This window comes from Bos indicus x Bos taurus, chromosome 27 (genome assembly GCF_003369695.1).
Source record: "Bos indicus x Bos taurus breed Angus x Brahman F1 hybrid chromosome 27, Bos_hybrid_MaternalHap_v2.0, whole genome shotgun sequence".
Lineage (NCBI taxonomy): Eukaryota > Metazoa > Chordata > Mammalia > Artiodactyla > Bovidae > Bos > Bos indicus x Bos taurus.
In genome coordinates, this window is record NC_040102.1 from 33061451 (window position 1) to 33082031 (window position 20581).

General features: G+C 55.3%; 1 protein-coding gene across 14 annotated transcripts in view; it reads right to left on the bottom strand.

Annotated features, from left to right (window-relative positions):
• Window positions 1-20581, bottom strand: part of FGFR1 (fibroblast growth factor receptor 1) — a 51563-nt gene that overhangs the window by 2365 nt on the left and 28617 nt on the right. For 2 of the 14 annotated variants that reach the window (XM_027529679.1, XM_027529687.1), the window contains exons 3-17: window positions 13636-13902; window positions 12191-12280; window positions 11758-11930; window positions 9951-10074; window positions 8788-8978; window positions 7631-7781; window positions 4210-4412; window positions 3253-3398; window positions 2934-3055; window positions 2316-2426; window positions 1615-1805; window positions 905-1027; window positions 681-751; window positions 338-475; window positions 65-170 (exon numbers count right to left, since the gene is read on the bottom strand). In XM_027529679.1, coding sequence (XP_027385480.1) covers window positions 65-170; window positions 338-475; window positions 681-751; window positions 905-1027; window positions 1615-1805; window positions 2316-2426; window positions 2934-3055; window positions 3253-3398; window positions 4210-4412; window positions 7631-7781; window positions 8788-8978; window positions 9951-10074; window positions 11758-11930; window positions 12191-12280; window positions 13636-13902 — 2207 coding nt within the window. Of the gene's footprint in view, window positions 1-64; window positions 171-337; window positions 476-680; window positions 752-904; window positions 1028-1614; window positions 1806-2315; window positions 2427-2933; window positions 3056-3252; window positions 3399-4209; window positions 4413-6331; window positions 6477-7630; window positions 7782-8787; window positions 8979-9950; window positions 10075-11757; window positions 11931-12190; window positions 12281-13635; window positions 13903-20581 lie in introns of all 14 variants that reach the window. The other 12 variants (XM_027529684.1, XM_027529692.1, XM_027529686.1 and 9 more) reach the window with 11 other exon arrangements.

A 20581-nucleotide genomic window follows, 5' to 3' on the forward strand; every position in this document is an offset into this window, starting at 1 on the left:
TTGGAATGAATCCCGCGAGAATTCGGGCCGGCGGGCACACAGGGTCTGGGAAGGGCAGACTCACCTGGTTGGAGGTCAAGGCCACGATGCGGTCCAGGTCTTCCACCAGCTGCTTGAAGGTGGGTCTCTGAGAGGGGACCGCGTGCCAGCAATCTCTCATCATCATGTAGCTGGGGCAGGATGGCGAGGTCGGGGTGGGGGGGAGAGGACAGACAGGCTCAGGGCGGACGGGCCGCGGGCGGCTGGCTGCGCGCCTCCTACTCCTCCCTCTATGCCCCGAGCCCAGTTCGCCCCCAGAGCCCAGCCCAGGACCCCAGGCATCTCTTCTCAGGCTTACAGCTCGTTGGTGCAGTTACTGGGCTTGTCCATACGATGACCCTCCTTCAGCAGCTTGAAAAGCTCCTCCACGGGGACCCCAGGGTATGGGGAGCCGCCCAGAGTGAAGATTTCCCAGAGGAGCACCCCAAAAGACCACCTGTGGATGAGCGTTGTGGGCGCAGAGCTAGGGCCCCCCACTGACCTCACCACCTCTCCCCCCAAGTCCACGACCCCAGGGGACCATGGAGGGTCAACCTCTGGGAACAAAGTGAAGGGGCAACGTTTAGTTCATTTTCCGAGACAGGACGGGGAGCTGTACCACCCTGGAAGCTCTCCCCAGCAACTGCTTATCTCAGACTCACACGTCGCTCTGGTGGGTGTAGATCCGATCAAACAAGGCCTCCGGTGCCATCCATTTGACGGGCAGTCGGCCCTGCAAGCAGCACGGGGACACTGGGGTGGCCCGGGGCAGGCAGGGGCGGACGTAGGGCTGGACCCAGCTCACCCGTCCACCCAGCCTGTCGGGGTGGGGGTAGCCCAGCGGCTCAGAGTCCTGGGGCAGAGGACGGGCAGCGCCCGCACTTACGTTGGTTGTCTTTTTATAGTAGTCGATGTGGTGGATGTCTCGAGCAAGACCGAAGTCCGCGATCTTCATCACGTTGTCCTCCGTCACCAGGACGTTCCTGGCGGCCAGGTCCCGGTGGATGCACTGTGGGGCCCGGAGGACAAGAGGGATTGGGGGGGTGGGGGTGGAGGTGGGGCGCAAGGGAGGGTCAGCAGCCGCCTGTGGGCCCACCTCCCTTACCAGCCCTTGCCTTCCCCACCCATCGACCCCCTGAACCATCCAGTTCCCTGCTACAGGGTCCCTCTCCTGTAGGTCAAAGCCAGACATCCAAACACCCCCAGCTCTGGGCCGCCCAATCACTTCAGTAAACCCTCCAGGTATGTTTCCCTCCCGGTGCTTGGCTTTCAACATGCAGGCAGTGAGCTGAACCCCTCTCTGTCCAGTGTGCATATGAGCTCTCATGGGGATGCCCTGTTTCCCCGGCCAAGCACATCCATACAGGGCTGGGCTCAAACAAAGCAGCATTTACCCAGCACCCAAAGCTGCACCTAACTGTCACACAGGACCTCATCTCCTCCCTGTAACCAGTTACAGCTGAGGCATCATCATTCTAACTTCACACTGGTCCAGCCCAATCCCAAGGCCTCAAGGCCACGTAGCTCTCCTGGCTCTGATGTCCCCGCCACCCCCCGAGATCCCTCGCTACCCAGGGGAGCCGTCAGGAGCCACACCTTCTTGGAGGCAAGATACTCCATGCCTCGGGCCACCTGGTAGGCGCAGGACACCAGGTCCTTGGAGGAGAGCTGCTCCTCGGGGTGGTGGCTGGGGTTGTAGCAGTACTCCAGCCCTGGCGGCCTTCGGGCCTGCAGGTACTCTCGGAGATTGCCCTTGGAGGCGTACTCCACGATGACATACAAGGGACCTGGGGACACGGGCGCGGAGAGGCCGTCAGGGCCACTGGGCAGGTGCACGTGCTGAGCCTCACCCGGAGGAACCCCAAGGCACATCGCGAGCCTGTTCCCCAGGCCTCACCTCCCCTTTGAGGGGAGCTCCAGAAATTCATCTCACTCCCCAAAGAAAGCAAGGGCAGTCATTCTTCTCAGCCTAGTCCAGGACATTCCCAAGCAAAGCTAGGGCCAGAGCCCTGACCTCAACCGGAGCAAGTCACCTTTTCTGGCCACATGGTGTGCGTGGATCCAGGTGCCTGGACTCTCAGATGAACCCCCGTGGGCATTGGGACGGACCCCGAGAAACACATTCTGACTATGGAAACCGGCCTCTCCCCCCAACCCGCTTCCCTCGTGGCTGAGAAATGCCCGATCCCTGACGCCCCAGCTAGACATCTTCTCCCTGACAGACAGATGGCAGCAGCCTGAGTGCCTGCCTGAGCCCCTCCCCGTAATGGGTGGAAGCCCGCAGGCAAGGCGCCCACCATCCTGTGTACAGGCCCCCAGCAGATTGATGATGTTCTTGTGTTTTCCAATCATCTTCATCATCTCCATCTCGGAGATCAGGTCCGACAGGTCTTTCTCTGTTGCATCCGCTGCATGGACAAAGCAGAGGGGATGGAGAAGCATTTGCGTTGGAAGGAAGGCCGACAGGACAAAAACTAAGGAAGGGGGATGAGGTGAACACCGAGGGGTCCCTTTCCTCTGGGACTTGCTTCTCTCTTTACGCGCCCCCCCTCCTTGGCTTTTTTTTTTGGCGGCACCACAGGGCACGTGGGATTTCCTCTGCAGAGCAAGTGCAGAGACTTAACTGCTTGACTGCCAGGAAGTCCCTCCCCTCTCCTTTTCACATCGAAATTTATCTCCCCTTCCCTCTTACGAGAGCTGCCGGTGTTGCCAAAAAAAAAGGATCTGGGGTCACCACCTGATGATGGACGCCAAGGAACAAAGTGAGGTCATGGTGAGATGGCGGGGTGTGCAAAGCCTCCCAACTCCAGGACAACCTCAGCAGGCTGTGGAGCAGGTGCAGGTAATAGCCTGAGGCCCAGAGTTCGCTTGGAAAGGGAAGGGGTCGTTTTTGCAGGGACACAGGCACCACATACACTTTAGCATCTTCACGGCCACTTTGGTCACACGGTTGGGTTTGTCCTTGTCCAGCCCGATGGCCTCCGCAAGCACCACCTGCCCAAAGCAGCCCTCTCCCAGGGGCTTGCCTAAAACCAGTCTTCGGGGAAACAAAGGGTGGGATAAGCTGGGGTGGTAATGTTCAAACCTGACAGGAACCCCCACTCCCCCTCCGCCTCCAGTTCCCTTGACTTAAGAGCAGATGGTGGCAGTCACTTCTGGATGCTCCCCTGAAGGTCTGAGCCCACACCACTGCCCCCGTTAGAATAATGAGCCTGGGTGGGGGGTGGGGGTTACCTGTCCCGAGGCAGCTCCCAGCGAGGGTCTTCGGGAAGCTCATATTCAGAGACCCCGGCCAGCATAGGGGTGCCACTGGAGGAGAGACGCGAGGGCCGAACTAGCAGGACCCCGGAGTTCATGGACGCGCTGGAGTCAGCCGACACCTGCAGGGAGGCGTGGGGTCACCCTTCCAGCAGGGACAGGGGAGCAGCGGCAGGTCCCTCCCCTCCCCGCTCAGTACTTATTGCTAAAGTTAGAGGTGTGGACCTGGCATCTGGTGCTCCCTCCCCAGCACAGGCAGAAAGGCCACAGGAGGTCGGAAGACCGAGGTTCTAACACTGACGTTTGCCACCAACTCCTTTCTGGGTTTTGGATTACTCGCCTTTCACATGAGCATGACAGCCTGACATTCTGTAACTTATCACTGCAAGAGCAACTCTCTTCCTGTCCTCACCCTTATGTGAAAACCCTGCTGTGGATGAGGGGTTCCTGACTCCTGAAGCCCCTTCCAGAATTAGCACGGTTCGGAGCGAAGCCTGCCTCCTTTTCTCCTTTCACGCACCTTCACCCTCTGTTCATCTCCTGGGATGGGGGGAGGCGGATGCACAGGAGCGAGAGGGCATCTTGGGACCCAGCTCAGCTCCTCTCCTCTGCACGTTTGCACCCCTAATGGGCCCTCAGGGGAAGCTCAGATTCATAATATCAACTAGGCATTCAGCCCGGTGAGGACCATCTCCCAGTCCCCAGGCTGGCTGAGCAGGGCACCGTGGTTGAGATAAGATGGGCTCACAGGATTCATTGGCCAGAAGAAAATGGAGCCTGATCCCAAGCACTTAGGACACTCCCCTGCTGCCACCCGGAAGCCGGACACCAAAGTCTGAAGCAGGGACCCTGCAGCGGGTACCGCAGACCCCCCTGGGGTGCAGGGAGGATGCACAGGGCGAGGCAGAGTGTGCGAACCCCCCGTCTACTTTCTGTTACCTGTCTGCGCAGAGGGATGCTCTTGGCCAGCTTGTGCACGGCCATCTGGCTGTGGAAGTCACTCTTCTTTGTGCCGCTCTTCATCTTGTAGATGATGACAGACCCCACCATGCAGGAGATGAGGAAGGCCCCCGTGCAATAGATGATGATCTCCAGGTACAGCGGCGAGGTCATCACCGCCGGTCTCTCTTCCAGGGCTGGGTCAGCGTGAACAGAACATTAGTGGGCTCAGGGCAGGGCTGGTCCACTAGGGTCCCGGCTCCCTAAGAAACTCAACATCCATCTCCTAAACTCTGGGAATCTTTGGGGCAGAGACGAACCGAGCTAGGTCCTAGCTGGGATTGGGGTCCTGACACTGAGCACACAGCAGACATCCTGGGATCTGTGAGGTTCCCTGATCCTGACTTGAATCCCCAGAGGGATGGACTGTATCTTGCTAGCCGATGCCCATGCCCACGAACTCAGGAGCCCTCCTGGCTCAGGGACTGCTGGACTGGATGGGTACTTGCTGCCCTGCAAGAGACAGCTGAGCACTCACTTGGGCTAGATGCCTCTTTCAGTGTTCCCATGGACACACGGCCCTTCTCCACAGTGCCCGAGCACTGCGTCAACACTATCACGGGACGGCAAACCATCCATCGGCCTTTCATTACTGATGGCCCAGGGGTACCCTGAGGGCCCAGGTGGCACCTCATCCATGTCTGCAGGCCACAGCGCCTGGCATCCGGTGGCACTCATAACACAAAGACAATGATGCAGGGAGGAAACAAGAAAACCAGCGTATGTCCCGACTTCATTGCTCAGCTTTGCCTATGTCATCTCTATCAGGTCAGATGTGAAAATGTCTACACCTAGCCAAACTGGAGACAGAACTTCGCTTGCAAATGTCGTCTGGATTATTAAAGATAAATATGGAAACATCTCTTAAGACTTCCACTCACAGGTCTAACTCCTCACACTGAGCAAAGTCAGGGAGAGGGTTTTATTCGTTTCTCCATTCAGACTCTCCCGCCTCCCACCCTCACTGAAGCCCAGACAACTCAAGCCTCTCCCTCTCGCACGGAGGTGGGGAGGGTCCCATCCAGCAGGACATCCCTTCCCCCACCCCTCCCCTATTAAAGACCCCCGCCAGCCGCAGGGGCCAGCAACCCCGAGGACCTCCCCCAGGAGGCCCCAGGCATGACCCCAAACTAGCCCAAAGAAAACTCTCCGAGGTGCGACAAGGGACGGCAGAACTGATAACAGGGAGAAGTGTTTCTGTTTTTCTCTTTCCCCAGCGTGGAGAAACAGAGACCATCCACCGGGAGGCACAACACAGGACAAAGACAGTGATGAGAAAAAAAACAGAAAACGCTTCTGTGCCTCCAGTGGGGGTGCACGTTATCAGAGGAGGAGAGGGAGGGACAAAGAAAGAGACCAGAGTCCGCAGGATGAGTAGCACCACGCCCGGCTCCAGCCCCAACGCCACCAGCCTACCACCCTGCCCAGGCTGCAGGCTCCTGCCTTCCTGGCCCGACCTCCACGGCCCCCTCTGGAGAGGAGCTGTGTTGGGAGCCAAAGGATAAATGGGCACCATTGAGCCCCCTGTGCTGCCTGGGAAAGGACTCGCTCAAAGCAGCTCAAGTCCACTGTCTGGGTCTGGAGGAACCTTGCCCACCGAGATCAGCAAGGGGGAGGGTGGAGGGCACTGATGCTTCCGAGCGGCAAGCCCCTCACTTCAGAGCACCTATATTCAGTTACAGGGGGAGCCTCTCGGAGACTTCGGGGGGCTGGCGATAAAGGAAGACTACTGGACCCGAGGAGGGAAGGAGCCTGCCCTGGAGGAGAGCCCGGCTGCAGGTTAGATCCAGACCCCACGCATGCATCGCTCTGGCCCGGGGGAGAGACGGAGGCAGGCCCACAAGTGAGAGCAATCTGAGATCCTGCACCAGGAGGAAGGCTCTGGGGGTGAGCCAAGAAGGTTCGACCCACGAGGCCAAATGACAGGTTGGATGACTTGCCGGAGCCGCCTGCTGCGTATGGAGCCCGGCTCTGTGTCTCCCCCAACCCTGCGATGCATGCTCCCCCCGTGCCCCTGGTGAGGGCAGGACATCGAGAGGAGGAGGACAGTGTATACCTTCCAGAACGGTCAGCCATGCAGAATGATGGGAGAGTCCGATAGAGTTACCCGCCAAGCATGTATACTCCCCCGCGTCCTCAAAGGAGACATTCCTTAAGTGCAGCACCTCCATCTCTTTGTCGGTGGTGTTAACTCCGGCCGTCTAGAAGAGACAACGGAAGCCACATGGACAAGCCCAGGACCGGAGACCTCTCAGAGAGGGAGGGAGGAGGAAAGGGGGAAGAAAAAAATAACCAGAGGAAGAAAGGTTCCCCAGCATCTCCTTTGCAACAATGGACAGACAAAAATCACCAGGCAGCGAGAGACCTGTTAGAGGAAGAGGGTGAGAGCCTGAGGAGGAACTCGGCAGACCTGACGGCACGACGCGGATGGCTGGTTACACCCGTCACCAGGCGCGGCAGCCCCGGCCCAGCCCAGCATGCGGTGCGAGCGCATGGAGAAATGGGCCGGCGCGAGGGCTGTTTGGTTTCCGGAGGGGGCACACAGGAGGGACGGAGGGGGCTGCAAGCCTCACACACACACTCACACCCACACTCACCCCCCCCGCACACACCCACACAAATACCCACACACATACCCCCATCCCACACACTCACAGCTCCCCCTACACCCTCACACACACACCCCACAGCCACACACACACACACTCACCCCTCACACACACTCACTCACACACATACCCCCTCACATACCACACATACTCACACAGCCCCCACACACACCCACACCCACTCCCCCACACTCACACCCACACAAATACCCCCCCACCCCACACATAACACACACCCCACACACACACACTCACCCCACATATACTCTCACCCTCCCATACTCACACCCACACAAACACCCTCTCACACACATACCCCCCCACATCCCACACACACACACACTCAGCCCTCCCCACACTCACCTTCACACTTACACCCACATCCCACACACACACCCCCACACCTCCCCCCCCCACACACCTCGCTCACATCCACATCCCCCACACGCACACTCACATCACTACAGATGCTGGTCCTCTCTCCTCGCCATCACTCGGACCCTCAGTCTCCAGGATCACCCAGGACGCACCCGACACGCAGCCAAGAACACACACAAGGCACAGAGGGGTGACGCCAACACAGAGCCGAACCAATCCAGCCCCAGGCCGGGTATTTTTCCATGGCTCCGGGCACTAGAAACAGCAGGCTAACAGGGAGAGTGGGGCGCTGGCCTCCCCACAGCTGCCCTGGCAGCTCAGGGCCTCCATCAAACCCCAGCACAGGGGCCCCTCCAGCTCCCCGTTACCTTTTGCCACAGGTCTGGTGACTGTGAGCCACGCAGACTGGTTAGCTTCACCAATATAATTGGAAACCTTACACACATACTCCCCGCTCTGGGCCTCTGTCACATTGAACAGGGTCAGGACCTCCGCATCCGAGCTATTTATCCCCGAATGCTGGAACAGACCAACGACACGCCGTCAGTTGGGCCAACACGGAGATGTGGCCGTATTTGCTCCCGTGTGGTGTTAAGGTGGGCCCAGGAGCTAAGGCAAGAGGCTGAGGTAACACTTGTCCTCTTTCCCTTGTTAGCAGGACAAAAAAGTGGACTTTAAAAATCCATGTGACTGAAAAACAAACTGAATGAAAAAATCATTGCCCCAAGCAAATGTTTCATTTGTGTTAAACCCCCTCCTCCAGGAAGAGGGCAGAGATTGCCAATGGAGACAGCAGCCAAGGTCCAAGGCCCCGGGCCCACTTCCTACACGGCAGTTGCAGGGCCCAAGGTGAGGAGCGTGGCGGCTGGCTGGGAAATCTTTGGAACAGCCAAGCCAGGGAGGAGGAGGTCTAAGGCTGGGACCAGGAGGGAAAGCAGGTTCCCAGCTTCTGGCTACTTCCTGTTGCAAGATCCACTGGAGAATTAGGCAATTAGCTTCCCTGGATTAATGGAGCATTCAGGGACATTCGAAGTCTGGGAGTGGGAGGAAAAAAAGAAGAAAGTGCCATTACTCCTGAAACCACTGAGGACTGACCCGTGGCCTTGGCTTTTCCAGCCCTACCTAAGCTAAACCGTGCCCACGTGCCAGAAAGGACGTGACTCCGGAAGCAGGGCAGAGACCGGGAGACGCTTGCTGGGAAGGCTGTGGTAGTGGGCGGTGGGAGAGCTGAGTGCCAATGCCTTCCCGGAGAAGCTGACCTGAAAGCCTGGGCACGGTCACCGTCCAAGCTCTTCAGAAGCCAGCAGTGCTCACCCCCAGCCCTCGGCGCCCCACGAGCCTTCACCTACGACCTGCCACTGGTCCTTCAGAAAGTGGCCAGGGCCCCACATAAGATGGAGGCTGGACTCAGCAGAAGGACCGGGGCCCGATTGCGGGGACTGAGCCGGACCCCAGCCACCTGGACCCCAGGAGATACAGGCCTCCTTCCCCGAACCTAGCCCACGGAGACCGGAGCCAGGATTACCTTCAAGATCTGGACATAAGGCAGGTTGTCCGGCCCAATCTTACTCCCGTTCACCTCAATGTGCTTCAGCCACTGGATGTGGGGCTGCGGGTCACTGTACACCTTGCACATGAACTCCACGTTGCTGCCCAGGGCCACCGTCTTGTTGGCTGGCAAGCCAGCCTGCAGGATGGGCCGGTGAGGGGACCGCTCTGGGAGGGCACGGGATGGGAGAGGGTCGTCAGGCCCTGCCATGGCTGCTCCTGGCTGGAATGCTGATAGAGCATCCCAAGGACCAGCACAGAGACACATTCCCGGACCTCAGCCCAGCCTACCTGCCCGCAACTAAACCCACAGTCACTCAGACTCTTGCTGTTCAAAGTGTGGTCTGGGTACTGCAGCGCCAGCTTCACCAGCCTGTTAGAAACACTGACCCTCAGGTCCTACCCCAGACCTCCTGGATCACAAGCTTGTATTTTTTTTTTTTTTGGCGCTGCACTGCATGGCTCGTAGGATCTTAGTTCCCCAACCAGGGACTGAACCGAGCCATGGCAGGGAAAGTACTGAGTCCTAACCACTGACCCTCCAGGGAATTCCCCAGAAGCTTCTTTGCATACCATATTCTTAAAGCCAAGGCAGAACACTGGCTGTGAAACTCTTTACCTTAAGGTTGCCAGAGAATGAGATTCAGAGCCTCTGGAAGACAGAGGCTGCACCACAGCACCAAGAGGCACGGCGTTCTTCCTAGTGTCTCGTGCAGTGCCTGGAGTCTGCGTGGACTGACCTCTCTGAGCCTCAGTGTGTTCCTCTGTACAACGGGAACAACAGCGCCTGCCTTGCAGGGTGCTAGAAGAATTGCCTGTGGTGTATTTACTGTACCCGGCAGACCACTCGCATCTGTGGAGTGGTAGCTACTATTAAGCTAGATTAACCACCACTATGCCAGTCACCTCCTGCAGGAGAGACTCAACAGCACCTTTCCCTTTACAATGAACCTGTGGTACCACTGATCCTCCCAACTCTACTGATGGATAAGAAAAGGGAGGTTTGAAAAAGGAAAGTGACGGAGCTAATAAACGCCACAGAATCCTGACTCCACCCCTAAGTGAACCTGGCTCCCAGGCTGTGTTCTCCGCATCCCTGCTCCTTCCACCAAACTCCTCCTCCTGTCGCCACCCTCTTACCCACAACATCAAGCTGGTAGGTATGGTTGATGCTGCCGTATTCGTTCTCCACGATGCAGGTGTAGTTGCCCTTATCCGAAGGCACCACGGAGTCCATAATGATGCTCCAGGTGGCATAACGGACCTGAGGGGAAACATGCCAAAGGGCCCCAATGCGGGTCTGGAGGGAAAGGTGGGCAGAAGCCACGCACCCTCCAGTCAGAGCACGCAGCCCGGCTGCACAGGGAGCTGGGGACCATCATCCCAGCCCACTCACATTCTGCAGGAAGGCATCAGGCAGAGAGGTGTGAGGACTCGGAAAGTCTGCCTGCCACGGCCAAGGCCATCTGCAATCTGGACAAATGTGCCTTCGGAGCCCTCCCAGATACACTGGGAACTTTCCTAGCCCTGCACCCCTGTCCACACTGCTCTTGTGCCAGAGCAGCGTCCTGCTAAGAGTCCAGCCGTGTCCACCCTTGATGTCTCGTTTCACAGTCCTCACAGGTGCCGCGCTCCCGTTAGATGGACCCTGTTGGGCAGGACGCTGCCTCATAAGACCCAGAGCACAGGGTGCTGCACACAGCAACTGCTGGCTGAGTTACTTTATAAACAGTTTGTTTTTCTGATTTCCTCTGCTTCCCTTTTTTAACATCTATGTCATTTGGCTACTCTGGGTCTTGGTTGCGGCATGTGGGATCGCGTTCCCTGATCAGGGACACAGCCAGGCCCCCAGCTTTGGAAGCAAGGAGTCTTAGGCACTGGACAGCCAGGGAAGCCCCTCCTCTACTTTTCTTATGCAAGATTAATGAGAAAAGAGCAGCTAGGTGAGATGGGAGAGAAACAGGAATGGTGAGAATGATCACAGGGTTTAAAGGAGGATTAGATGAATACATTCTTCCTAGAATTATAAACGGGCAAAGGACTTGAACAATTTCCACAGCAAGAAATGGAAACCACTTAGTAACACATGAAAATTCTAAGTTTGTTCCTAAGCAAAATAGCCCACAGAGAACAATCTGATACTCTCACCTGTCAAATTTGTTGGCAAAAGTATAGCCAGTTTATCATTCTCATACTCTGCTATGGGAGGGCAAATTCATTGTCCCCTTTAAGAAAGTAACTGTTACCACAATAAAATAAAATGAAAAAAAAAAATCACACCCCTACTCATTACATCATCTTCCATTAGAGCAAATGTCACAGTAAAATTTTATGTCTTCCCATTGGACTTTGAACTCTACTGCCTAATACATTTTCTGGAAAGACATGTATCCACAAAATGTTGGTGTAAAAAATGAATAAGTGAACAAATGAATAAAATTACCTAACTTTATTAGGGGGGAAAAAAAAAGGAATTGGGTAACATGCATCAAGAGCTTAAAAATGCTTATACTTTGCTCTAGTAACTTCCAGCAATCTGTCCCTAAAGAGGAGTATTTTAAAATACTGACATAGACTTTACAAAGATATTCACCATAACATTATTTACAGCAGTGCAAAACTGGAAAATAGTATCACAAAATAGTTCATTAAATTATGGGGCAATTAATACTGGGATATTATAAAGCCATGAAAAATTATCTTTCAAATACATGGCAAAAGACTCATAACCTTAACAACTGGCAAGAAATTAGATAGTCAATGTGACTGACCATGCAAAAATCAAATACGTAGAAAAAAAGACTAAAAAGATTTAAGTTTATTTTCTTTTTTAGTATTTGAAAATTTTCTAGAGTGTTATTTAAAACAATTAAAGGCATATAAGTAAGGATTTTCTAAGCAGCGTCTCCTGCCCGCCTTACTCCAGCTTTCATAAAAACCCAGATACCTTGTAGCCTCCGATCCTGTGGTCGGGCTTGAATTCTTTGCCGTTTTTCAGCCAGCGCAGCGTGGGGTTCGGGGTCCCACTGGAAGGGCATTTGAACTTCACTGTCTTGGCAGCTGGCACTGCGTGCAGTTTCTTTTCCATCTTTTCTGGTGACGTCCAGTACGGAGCCACGGCTGCCCAGGGAGAGCAGAGAGAGACAGAGCCTGGTCAGGCTCGGGGGAGGCCCCACCCACCTGCTCGCCACCTGTGAACAATGCCCACACCGGTCCGGACCCCAGAGGGGTGGTCCCCCAGGGTCCCCCATGTGGCCCGTCGTGACTCCCATGTGCCCTGCTACCCCTCCCTTCTCGAGTCGTTTGCCTAAGCTTTCCCTTTTCTGTTCCAACCCAATCCCCGGGCCCGGAGGCCAGAAAGGAAGGAAACAGTGTCTCACGCATACGGTTTGGTTTGGTGTTATCTGTTTCCTTCTCCTCCGAAGAGGAGTCATCGTCGTCATCATCGTCCTCCGACGAGGGGAGCGCATCTAGGGCAAGAAGGAGGGGGCGCTGAGGTCCCTCCCCCAGGAAAAGAGGCTGCAGCTCGCATCCAGTCCACAGCCACCCCGGGAACACGAGGGCCAGTCCAGTAACAGGCGACCGCAGCGACCGCTCCCCACCGAGCCTCCTGAGACCACGCCTCCCTCAGTGTCCGTCCCTCCGCGGGACAGACACGGTTTATGTAAGAACTGCACGCCCTGTGCCTGTCCCCCTCCTCCACCGACCCCAACACACTGCCCTTCCCTGCCCCGAAGCCTTTGCCCCATCACGGATAGGTGGGGTTCTCTTTAACCTAAGTCCACCCTGCACTCAGAGGCTCACGCCGCATCTCAGAACCAGCAGCCAGGGCACCCAAACCCTCCTTTGGAAACCCAGACAGATCAAGGCACTATGGCCAGAAGCCATTTCCGAAGCCCTGGGCTGAACTCTCTGGAGTTGCAACGTTTCTAGCACGTGTCCGCTGAGGTCAGGGAACTGCGCTTCTCAACCACAGTGGACAGGAACCCACGACACAGTGGGCAGCTGCCAACACCTGCCCCCAACAAGTATCCACTCCTTTGAATGTGTGGTCACCCATCAGGGTTCGTGCCAGATCTTTCCCCAGTCCTTTCTAGTGTTTTGGGGGCATCTGGAGGGAAGTGAAGGAGGCATGTCCCTCTGCTGGGGAGAGGGCGTTCTAGAGGATGTTTGGCGGGCGGGGGAGAGGCCAGGCTCACAGCCTGAGATGCATAAGTGGTGTAAAGAGAATTCCAGCTCTACGCGGTTCAATCCTAAGGTTTTGTAAAAGTCACATCCTGCAAGTGGCAAGTCCCCTGAGTCACAGAGCTCTAGGGTTCCCTGGCTGCCATAACACAGGTCTGGAAGTTAGAGAACACGTGTCTCCCATCAAGCCGTGACTACAGTGGTGCAACTGGGTCATCCACTATCCCAAAGGGACCTCACCACGAATCTGGGGGCGCTGATGACTAAGCCCAGCACCAAGTCCAAACGGCCAGGGAACAAGAGTTTGGAAGCTGCCTGAGCCCTGGGGCACCCCGATGACCTGGGCAGGCTGTGCTGGAGAAACCACCGTGTCTCACTGCCCCCCCGAGGGGTGTTAGCGAGCACCGCCGAGGTGGGTTCAGGCAGTCCTTCGCTCTCCAACCCGAGGCCAGCACCCCGAGTCACCCCCTGAGAGCTAAGCCGCGCAGCGGGCCGGAGCGATGTTAGTGGGTGGCAGCTTCTGCAGCAGAGGGGAGGGCGCGGATGACGGCAGAGGAAGAGGCCGGTCTCCCCCTGAGACCAGCAGAGAGGGAGGCGGGGGGTTGCGGGGGAGAGGCGGAGGGTGGACTTGGCTACCCACCTGAGACGTTGACGGAGAAGTAGGTGGTGTCACTGCCGGAGGGGCTGCTGGTCACGCAGGCGTAGAGGCCTGAGTCGGCGGGCACGGAGCCCCGAACCTCCACCTCCTCCCCGGTGATGCGCGTGCGGTTGCTGTCCGCCAGCTGCACCCCGTCCCGCAGCCAGTTGATGCTCTGAACATCGTCCCGCAGCCGACAGCGGAGCTGCAGCAGGTCACCGGGGTGGACCAGGAGGGACTCCACTTCCACAGGGGCTCCCCAGGGCTGGGCTGCAGCCGCCGCAGGGACCAGGAAGAGGGCAGAGGGAGCAAGGGGGCAGGAGGAATGGGGAAAGACAAAGGCATTATGCCGGCCGGCTGCACAGAGCTGCAGCATCCCCGGGGGGCGGGGTACGGAGCTGGGGTGGCGGGTCAGTCGGGGGGACGGCTGGCTCCCTGGGCACTCCCAATGCTTCCCATCCACCCTACTCCTCCAGAGGGCAAAGGAAGACAGGCGAAGTTAGGAAGCAGCTGCAGCAGCATTAAGCGGTTCAGAGTGGGTTTCCATCCATCTTTTGGTAGGGGGGGCAGCTCTGGCCCTCCCCAGGACCCCTGGGTGTCTAAGAGCACCCCCTCCCCATACACACAGCTCTTTACCAAGAGCGGCCGCTTCCCAGGGGAACACACTGTTCACTTTTGGGTGGGGCAGCCTCACCCCTCTCCCCAGGAACAAGCCTCTACTAAAATGCAGCAGCCCCCCATGTGGTGGGCAGCGTGTCATGGGTGGGGTTCTAGATTCAAGTGATCAGTACTGGGGGGTGCTTGGAGCCCCGCAAGGAGTCCGATGCACAGGGCGTATATGTGGGAGAGACGGCCCGAGGAGAGGTCAACTCAGGGGAACCTCAGGCTAACAGGTGTTGGGCCAGAGGATTCGGAGCTTTTGACTATATTAGGAACGGAGGCCGGCAGCTGCCACAAAACCCACACTTGCCCTGGCAGCAAAAGCCGCTCCACACAAAGCTCCTTTCTCCTCGTCCCACTGCAGGGCTCCCCCTCTCGAGCCCCCAACCTCCTCTCCGCTGCCCTCCCCTGACACACAGGCACACACACCCACTCCCCGGCACTGCTCCCCCACCCCACCCCAAGCCCGGGGGTCCACACACCCATCCCTCTCGACCAGCAACGCTGAACTCGCGCCAACAGGAAGGCCTGAGGCCGGACACAGGACAAGGCCAGCCTCGGGCGTATCCGTCTTCTCCCAAGCACACCCCGTCCACACTAACACAGAGAAACGCACCTCCCCATCCCTCTCGGCACTTGCACGTCTGCTCCTGGCATCTTCCGCCCTCTGCCCGGCCTCCACCAGAACAACACACCTGAAGTAGCTCACACCCACCACCTGCCTGGTTTCTACTGCCTTCTGCAGCCTTCTTTCTTTCTTACCCCCGTTTCGCCATCAGAGGCTTGCTGGCAGCCCCCCTGCAGGTCCCGGATTTGGGAGGCTCTGAAAGGCACCTGGCCCCGCCGCGCTGGCGTCTCTGCCTGGCTCTCCACCCACCCTCTGGTTCTCAGCCTGGCTGGAAACTGCCTCAAAGGCCTTTCTGACCCTAGTCTGGGTCAGGGGCCCTCCCCTCGCACTTGTCACCCTGGAGGAAAGGCCCCTTTCTCGATAAGGTTGCCAGAGTGGGAACATGTCACATTTACCTTCAAACCCCATTACCCAGGAGGGCCCTGGCCCACAAGAGCTACCAAGAAAGGCTTGCTGAATAATCTGACGATGATGCACTGTCTCTCCATTGTCTTCCCTTCCAAACTCCGCTTCTCCTTCACCACCTCATTTTAACCCACTCTTTCTGAAGTCCCCAACAGGTTTCTGCTAGAAACTTCACCGATGAAATGTGTCCTGGGCACCAGGGACTAACAGTAGCTTTTTGTGGGGGGAGGCCTCGGACGAGGCTCAGAGGCCACGGCTGCAGGCCGGGTGCCCCTTGACCCAAGGGCTCTGTCTTAAATCCTAGGTAAATACTGAGTCATCAAAAAGGAGGTGCTGGTTTAAAAGGGTTTGGAAACAAACCACTGGGCCTGCACTCATTTATTTTTGTGAATCAGGTCAAGAGGCACACCGCAAAGGTGAGCAGACCACACACTGATTAAAAATAAGCTTTTGTGGGTCTTGGAAAATAAAAGTTATTCTTTCCATTTTTAATGGTTTGTGGTTTTGCCAAGAGGAGGCAGAAGAAAAGCCATTCAGACTTGACCCTTAGGGAAACAGAAGACGCTCCTATGGATCAAATCTCATTTTCCTGCAATGACCTCACTGATTAAATATTTTGCAGCTCATGATCTGTACCAGCCGTTGGTCAAACAGTAAACTCCGGTAAACTCAAATTCTTAGCCTCTGACAGGTCTCAGAAACAAAAAGGTAGCAGGGAGAACACGGGCGTTGCCCCAAGAGAAAGCAACAAAGGGACACTTGGCTCTGCTGGGGCCAGCTCGGGCTGATTCCACTTGGATCTGAAACTCCCCGATCTTCCTGGCCAGGACGTGCAAACAGAACTCTTCTGCACGATCTAGATAAAGCCTCAAGAGCCAGCTTTCTTGTCCCAGTCCCTGGAGGTCAAGCTCAGCCCCATGCTCCATGCCACGGTGTGCTCGTCCCGTTCATTCTCCTGATCAATATCGAAGACTGTGTAGACGGTGAACTCTAACCCCATGCTTTGCCGTCAAGGCTCCTCTCAGTCTGTTCCGTCCTCCCCATGCAACCGTCTTCTCCCTGCCTTCCACGCCAAGTCTGGCTGTTTTCTGCACTAACCGTATTCTGCAGCCACAACAAAACTGACTTCTGCTCAAGGCTGTCAGGCATCTCTCTAGAACTCTCCTACCCACCTACTCAAAGTGCACCATCCAAGACGCCCACCCTCCTTTTCTGTAAAAACAGTTACCATCTGAATAGCACAAATTTTCATTTAATTCCATGCCATCTTGCACTGTTGCTTTTTCAAACATCTTTATTGAGATATAACTCACGTATCATAAAATTCACCCATTTATAACGTATCATTCAATACTTTTTAGTACAGTCACAGAATGCAACTATCACCGCAATCTACCTTTAGAACACTTGTATCACCCCCAAAAGAAACCCCATACCCATTAGCAGTCACTGACTATCCCCTCCCCCTCCACCAGCCTAGGCAACCATTGATCTGCTTTGTCTCTATAGATTTGCCTATGTTAGATAGTTAATATCAATGGACTTGTGCAATATAGTTTTTTTGGTGTGTCCTCTTTTCTTTTATCATGTTTTCAAGGTTCTTTTCATGTTGTCTCATGTACTTTATTCCTTTTAGTGGCCAAATAATAGTCCATTGTGTGAGTATACCACATTTTATTAATCTGTTTGTTGGCTGATGGACATTTGGGTGTATCTTTTCCTAATTGTCAAAAGTGTCCATGTCTTGCCTAAGAAACAGAAAGCAACTCAGACCAATAGAATGGTCTATTATAGTTTTCCCACAGTGCCTGACAATGTCAGAAACACAGAAAAATACTCAGTAGGTCTTGAAGTTAGCATCTGGCAAAGACTAAATTTTAGGGGAACTGAAAACATTCTTCTCAATTTGAACCAAAACCTATGGCTCTTGGTTTCAGGTGGATTTTTTTCGTGGCTAATAGTGCTCTTGGATGTGTGTCAAAGCCTCCATTTACAAAGCAGGTAAATGCCACTTTCTTCGAGGAGGTAATGGAAAGGTAACTGACCATCTGCTGGCTTACTGGGCCCTGCCCCTCTGTGTCACCACCTGGACTAGCAGCCCTGATCTTGGAGCGTCGTCTGTAAGGCAACTGATGTGGGCATCCATGCTCACTGGCTGCCTGCAACAACCAAGTCATTACTCTCCATTCTCCTGCGGTCTTGCAGGGTCCCCCATTTATGTCCCCGTTAGAAAGGCCTTTGCATCTGTGGCTCCGTCTCCACTGAGCTGGCCTTTCTCTGACCAGGACCCATGCACCAGGGCTCTTCGTGTCGTTAGGCATCAGGAAGCAAGAAAGGAGCTGACACCTTTATTGGGCTGGCCATGACTGATGAAGAACAGAAAGCAGTTTATTGGGCAGCGACTTGAAAAGACATTCCAACGCTTGATGAATTGGAGTGGGGAGGCTGTGGGGGAGACTGCAAAGCCACACACTCGCTTTGTGTGTCCTGTTTCCTGAGAGATGAGGTGGGCAACAGAGGCTGGGGGACACTGGGTATCTGTATTCCGTGGGGACCTGGCCTGAGGCTGAAAGCACTTGGCATGCGTTTCACCCCCACAGGCTCTGGGTGCAGGGTGCTTGGGGTGCCCCGGAGGAAAACGGTGCATCCTGCTTCCATGCCCACATCAGAGTCACTATGATCGTCACTGGGAGCAAGAAGGTTAGGGTTAGGGTTGGACTTGACTTGCACACCCTTAGAGGATCAAAGGTGCCCTGGCCATCTCTCCGGAAGACAGGAGGGAACGAAGCCTCCTGCTTAGCCTCCTGAATCTGGGGCTGAGGAGGACTCTGGTTGTGGGGCAGCTTCTAGGACAGTGCAGACAGCAGGTGGACCATGGAAGGCCGTGCTGGCTGGACCCAGGACACTCTTAGTGGGAGGGATGGGGCTTCAGACAGCAATCACCAGTCTCATCTGCTTCTCTAATGGAACCTCTCCACCCTCCAAGGGGAACTAGAAACAGATCAGGGACCCAAACGTTTTAGTAATCCTCAAGGAAGCAGCTAGAAAAACAGAGAGGTGAGAGGTGGTATTTCTCAAGTCTAGGAATGTGATTAATGTTAGTGGGGCCCTACGGAGTCCCTCTCCCTCCCTACTTTCCTCCAAAACACCAGGGCTCTGTAATTGCCAATGAGCCAACAGGATATAGCAGTTGGCTCATGGCAGGACTGGCCAGAAATCTGCCACTGTCATCTAGCAGGCAGCTCTGATCTGGGTTCATCTGTTCAGATCCAAGTTCTTGATTCTAAACTCTGAGTCTTCTGCCAGCCCCGGGTACCATGTAGGATGGGCAACGACCACGAGGAGGCTCAAATCCATACAAACGTGTTCATTGGAAGATGAGACCCCAGTTTCCCCCAAATCGAAGAAGACAGGGACTTTCTCCAGAATGGCTATCAGTGGGTTGTCTCTGTGAGCCCTTGTTTCTGTGCAAAGAGAGGTCATGGATTAAAATAAGGAGCAAAAGAGCTGGTCAGCCTTGGGCTGCTGCTGCTGCTGAGTTGTGTCCGACTCTGTGTGACCCCACAGATGGCAGCCCACCAGGCTCCCCTATCCCTGGGATTCTCCAGGCAAGAACACTGGAGTGGGATTTTCCAGGCAAGAGTACTGGAGTGGGTTGCCAGTTCCTTCTTCCAGCCTTGGGCTAGCCAGGGTGATAAGATTTACACAATACCTGGTTGGTATGGAGGACTTTATCATACAACACGAGGTAAGGGGAGAAGAATATGAGAGCCCAGGGCAGGTGACCCAGCACAGGCTCCAAGGTTTCAGAACTTAAGTATTGGTGGTCAAGGCAGATGGCAATGTTCGCAGCACTGGGGAACATGATGGTAGGGGAAGGCAGTGAAACTTTGTAGGGAGCAGAAATAGATGGGGTGCTTACGAGCAAGGCTGTGCCTCGGGATGAAGGGGACGGGAGATGAGGCTAGACCATATGGCCTGCCTGGAATAAAAGAAGACACAGCAGAAAACAGCCCCCTCCAAATGATTTCAACTTAAAGGTGGGTGGATAGAACAGAACCACTGAAGAAGTCCCAGCGAACACACTCCTCTGCAGTCTCTGTGAATGCAGGCCTTTCATGCCACATGGACAAACATACCTGAAAATGTATTTTAAAAATACCACTTCACCAGCCTTGGTCCCATAAGAACCAATTTGGTCTGGAAGCTATCCATCCCGGAGCCCCACAACTTCGCATGAACCCAGCAAGGAACAGCACCATATTTGTATAGCACTTTACGACTGACCACACGCCTCCCCATATATTATCTTGGGATCCTTAAACAACTCTGAAAACAGTAACTCCAATATTGGCCAATACTGGCAGCAGGCTTATTATCTACATCCCATATCCTGTGAATGCTTTTACCACAGAGTATCCCTGAATCCTCAGAGCAACCATGAAAAGTGAAGTGTTAGTTGCTTGGTCGTGTCCGACTCTGTGACCCCACGGACTGGAGCCCGCCAGGCTCCTCTGTCCATGGGGATTCTCCAGGCGAGAATACTGGAGTGGGTTGCCATGCCCTCCTCCAGGGCTTCCCAACCCAGCGATCGAAGCTGGGTCTCCTGCATTGCAGGCGGATTCTTTACCAACTGAGCCACCGGGAAGCCCAGAGGAGGTTGATACCATTGTTACCTCTACCCTGGGAATGCAGAAGCTGATGGTATGCCAAGTACACAACAACCCCCTGAAGTGAGGACCGTCACCCTCATTCGACAGAGGGGACATGGAGGCATGGGAGGTTCAGGATGTGTCCAAGACAGCCTACCTAGTCAGTAAGTGGCTGAGCAGGGATTTGCCCCCAGGTGGCCTGACTCTCTGGAATCCACATGCATCCAGAACCTTTGAAAGAGACCAGTGCAAAGGGTCTCTATTTGTACCGTCTTTGCAATCCTTGCCTGCGGAAGGCGAAAGAAACCCTTTCTGGTCGGCCCCTGGGTCCCGCCTAATGACACCTGTGTCTCCTACCTTCCTCCCATGGGACTCTGCAGCTGGCTGCTTTAGCCTCCTCCTCTTCTCATTCCTTCACCTCCACAACCACTACTTGATAACTTGGTGTTTTTTTTTTTACTTACAGTGCACTTTCCTGGTCATGCTCATCTACCCTTTAGAGTTGAGCAGGTGAGACTGCGCACATTTGGCCGAGGAGGAAACTGGGAGGTGGGGGTGGGGCAGCCCTGTGACCATGGCGGACCCAGGGCTAACAGTAGTGCCC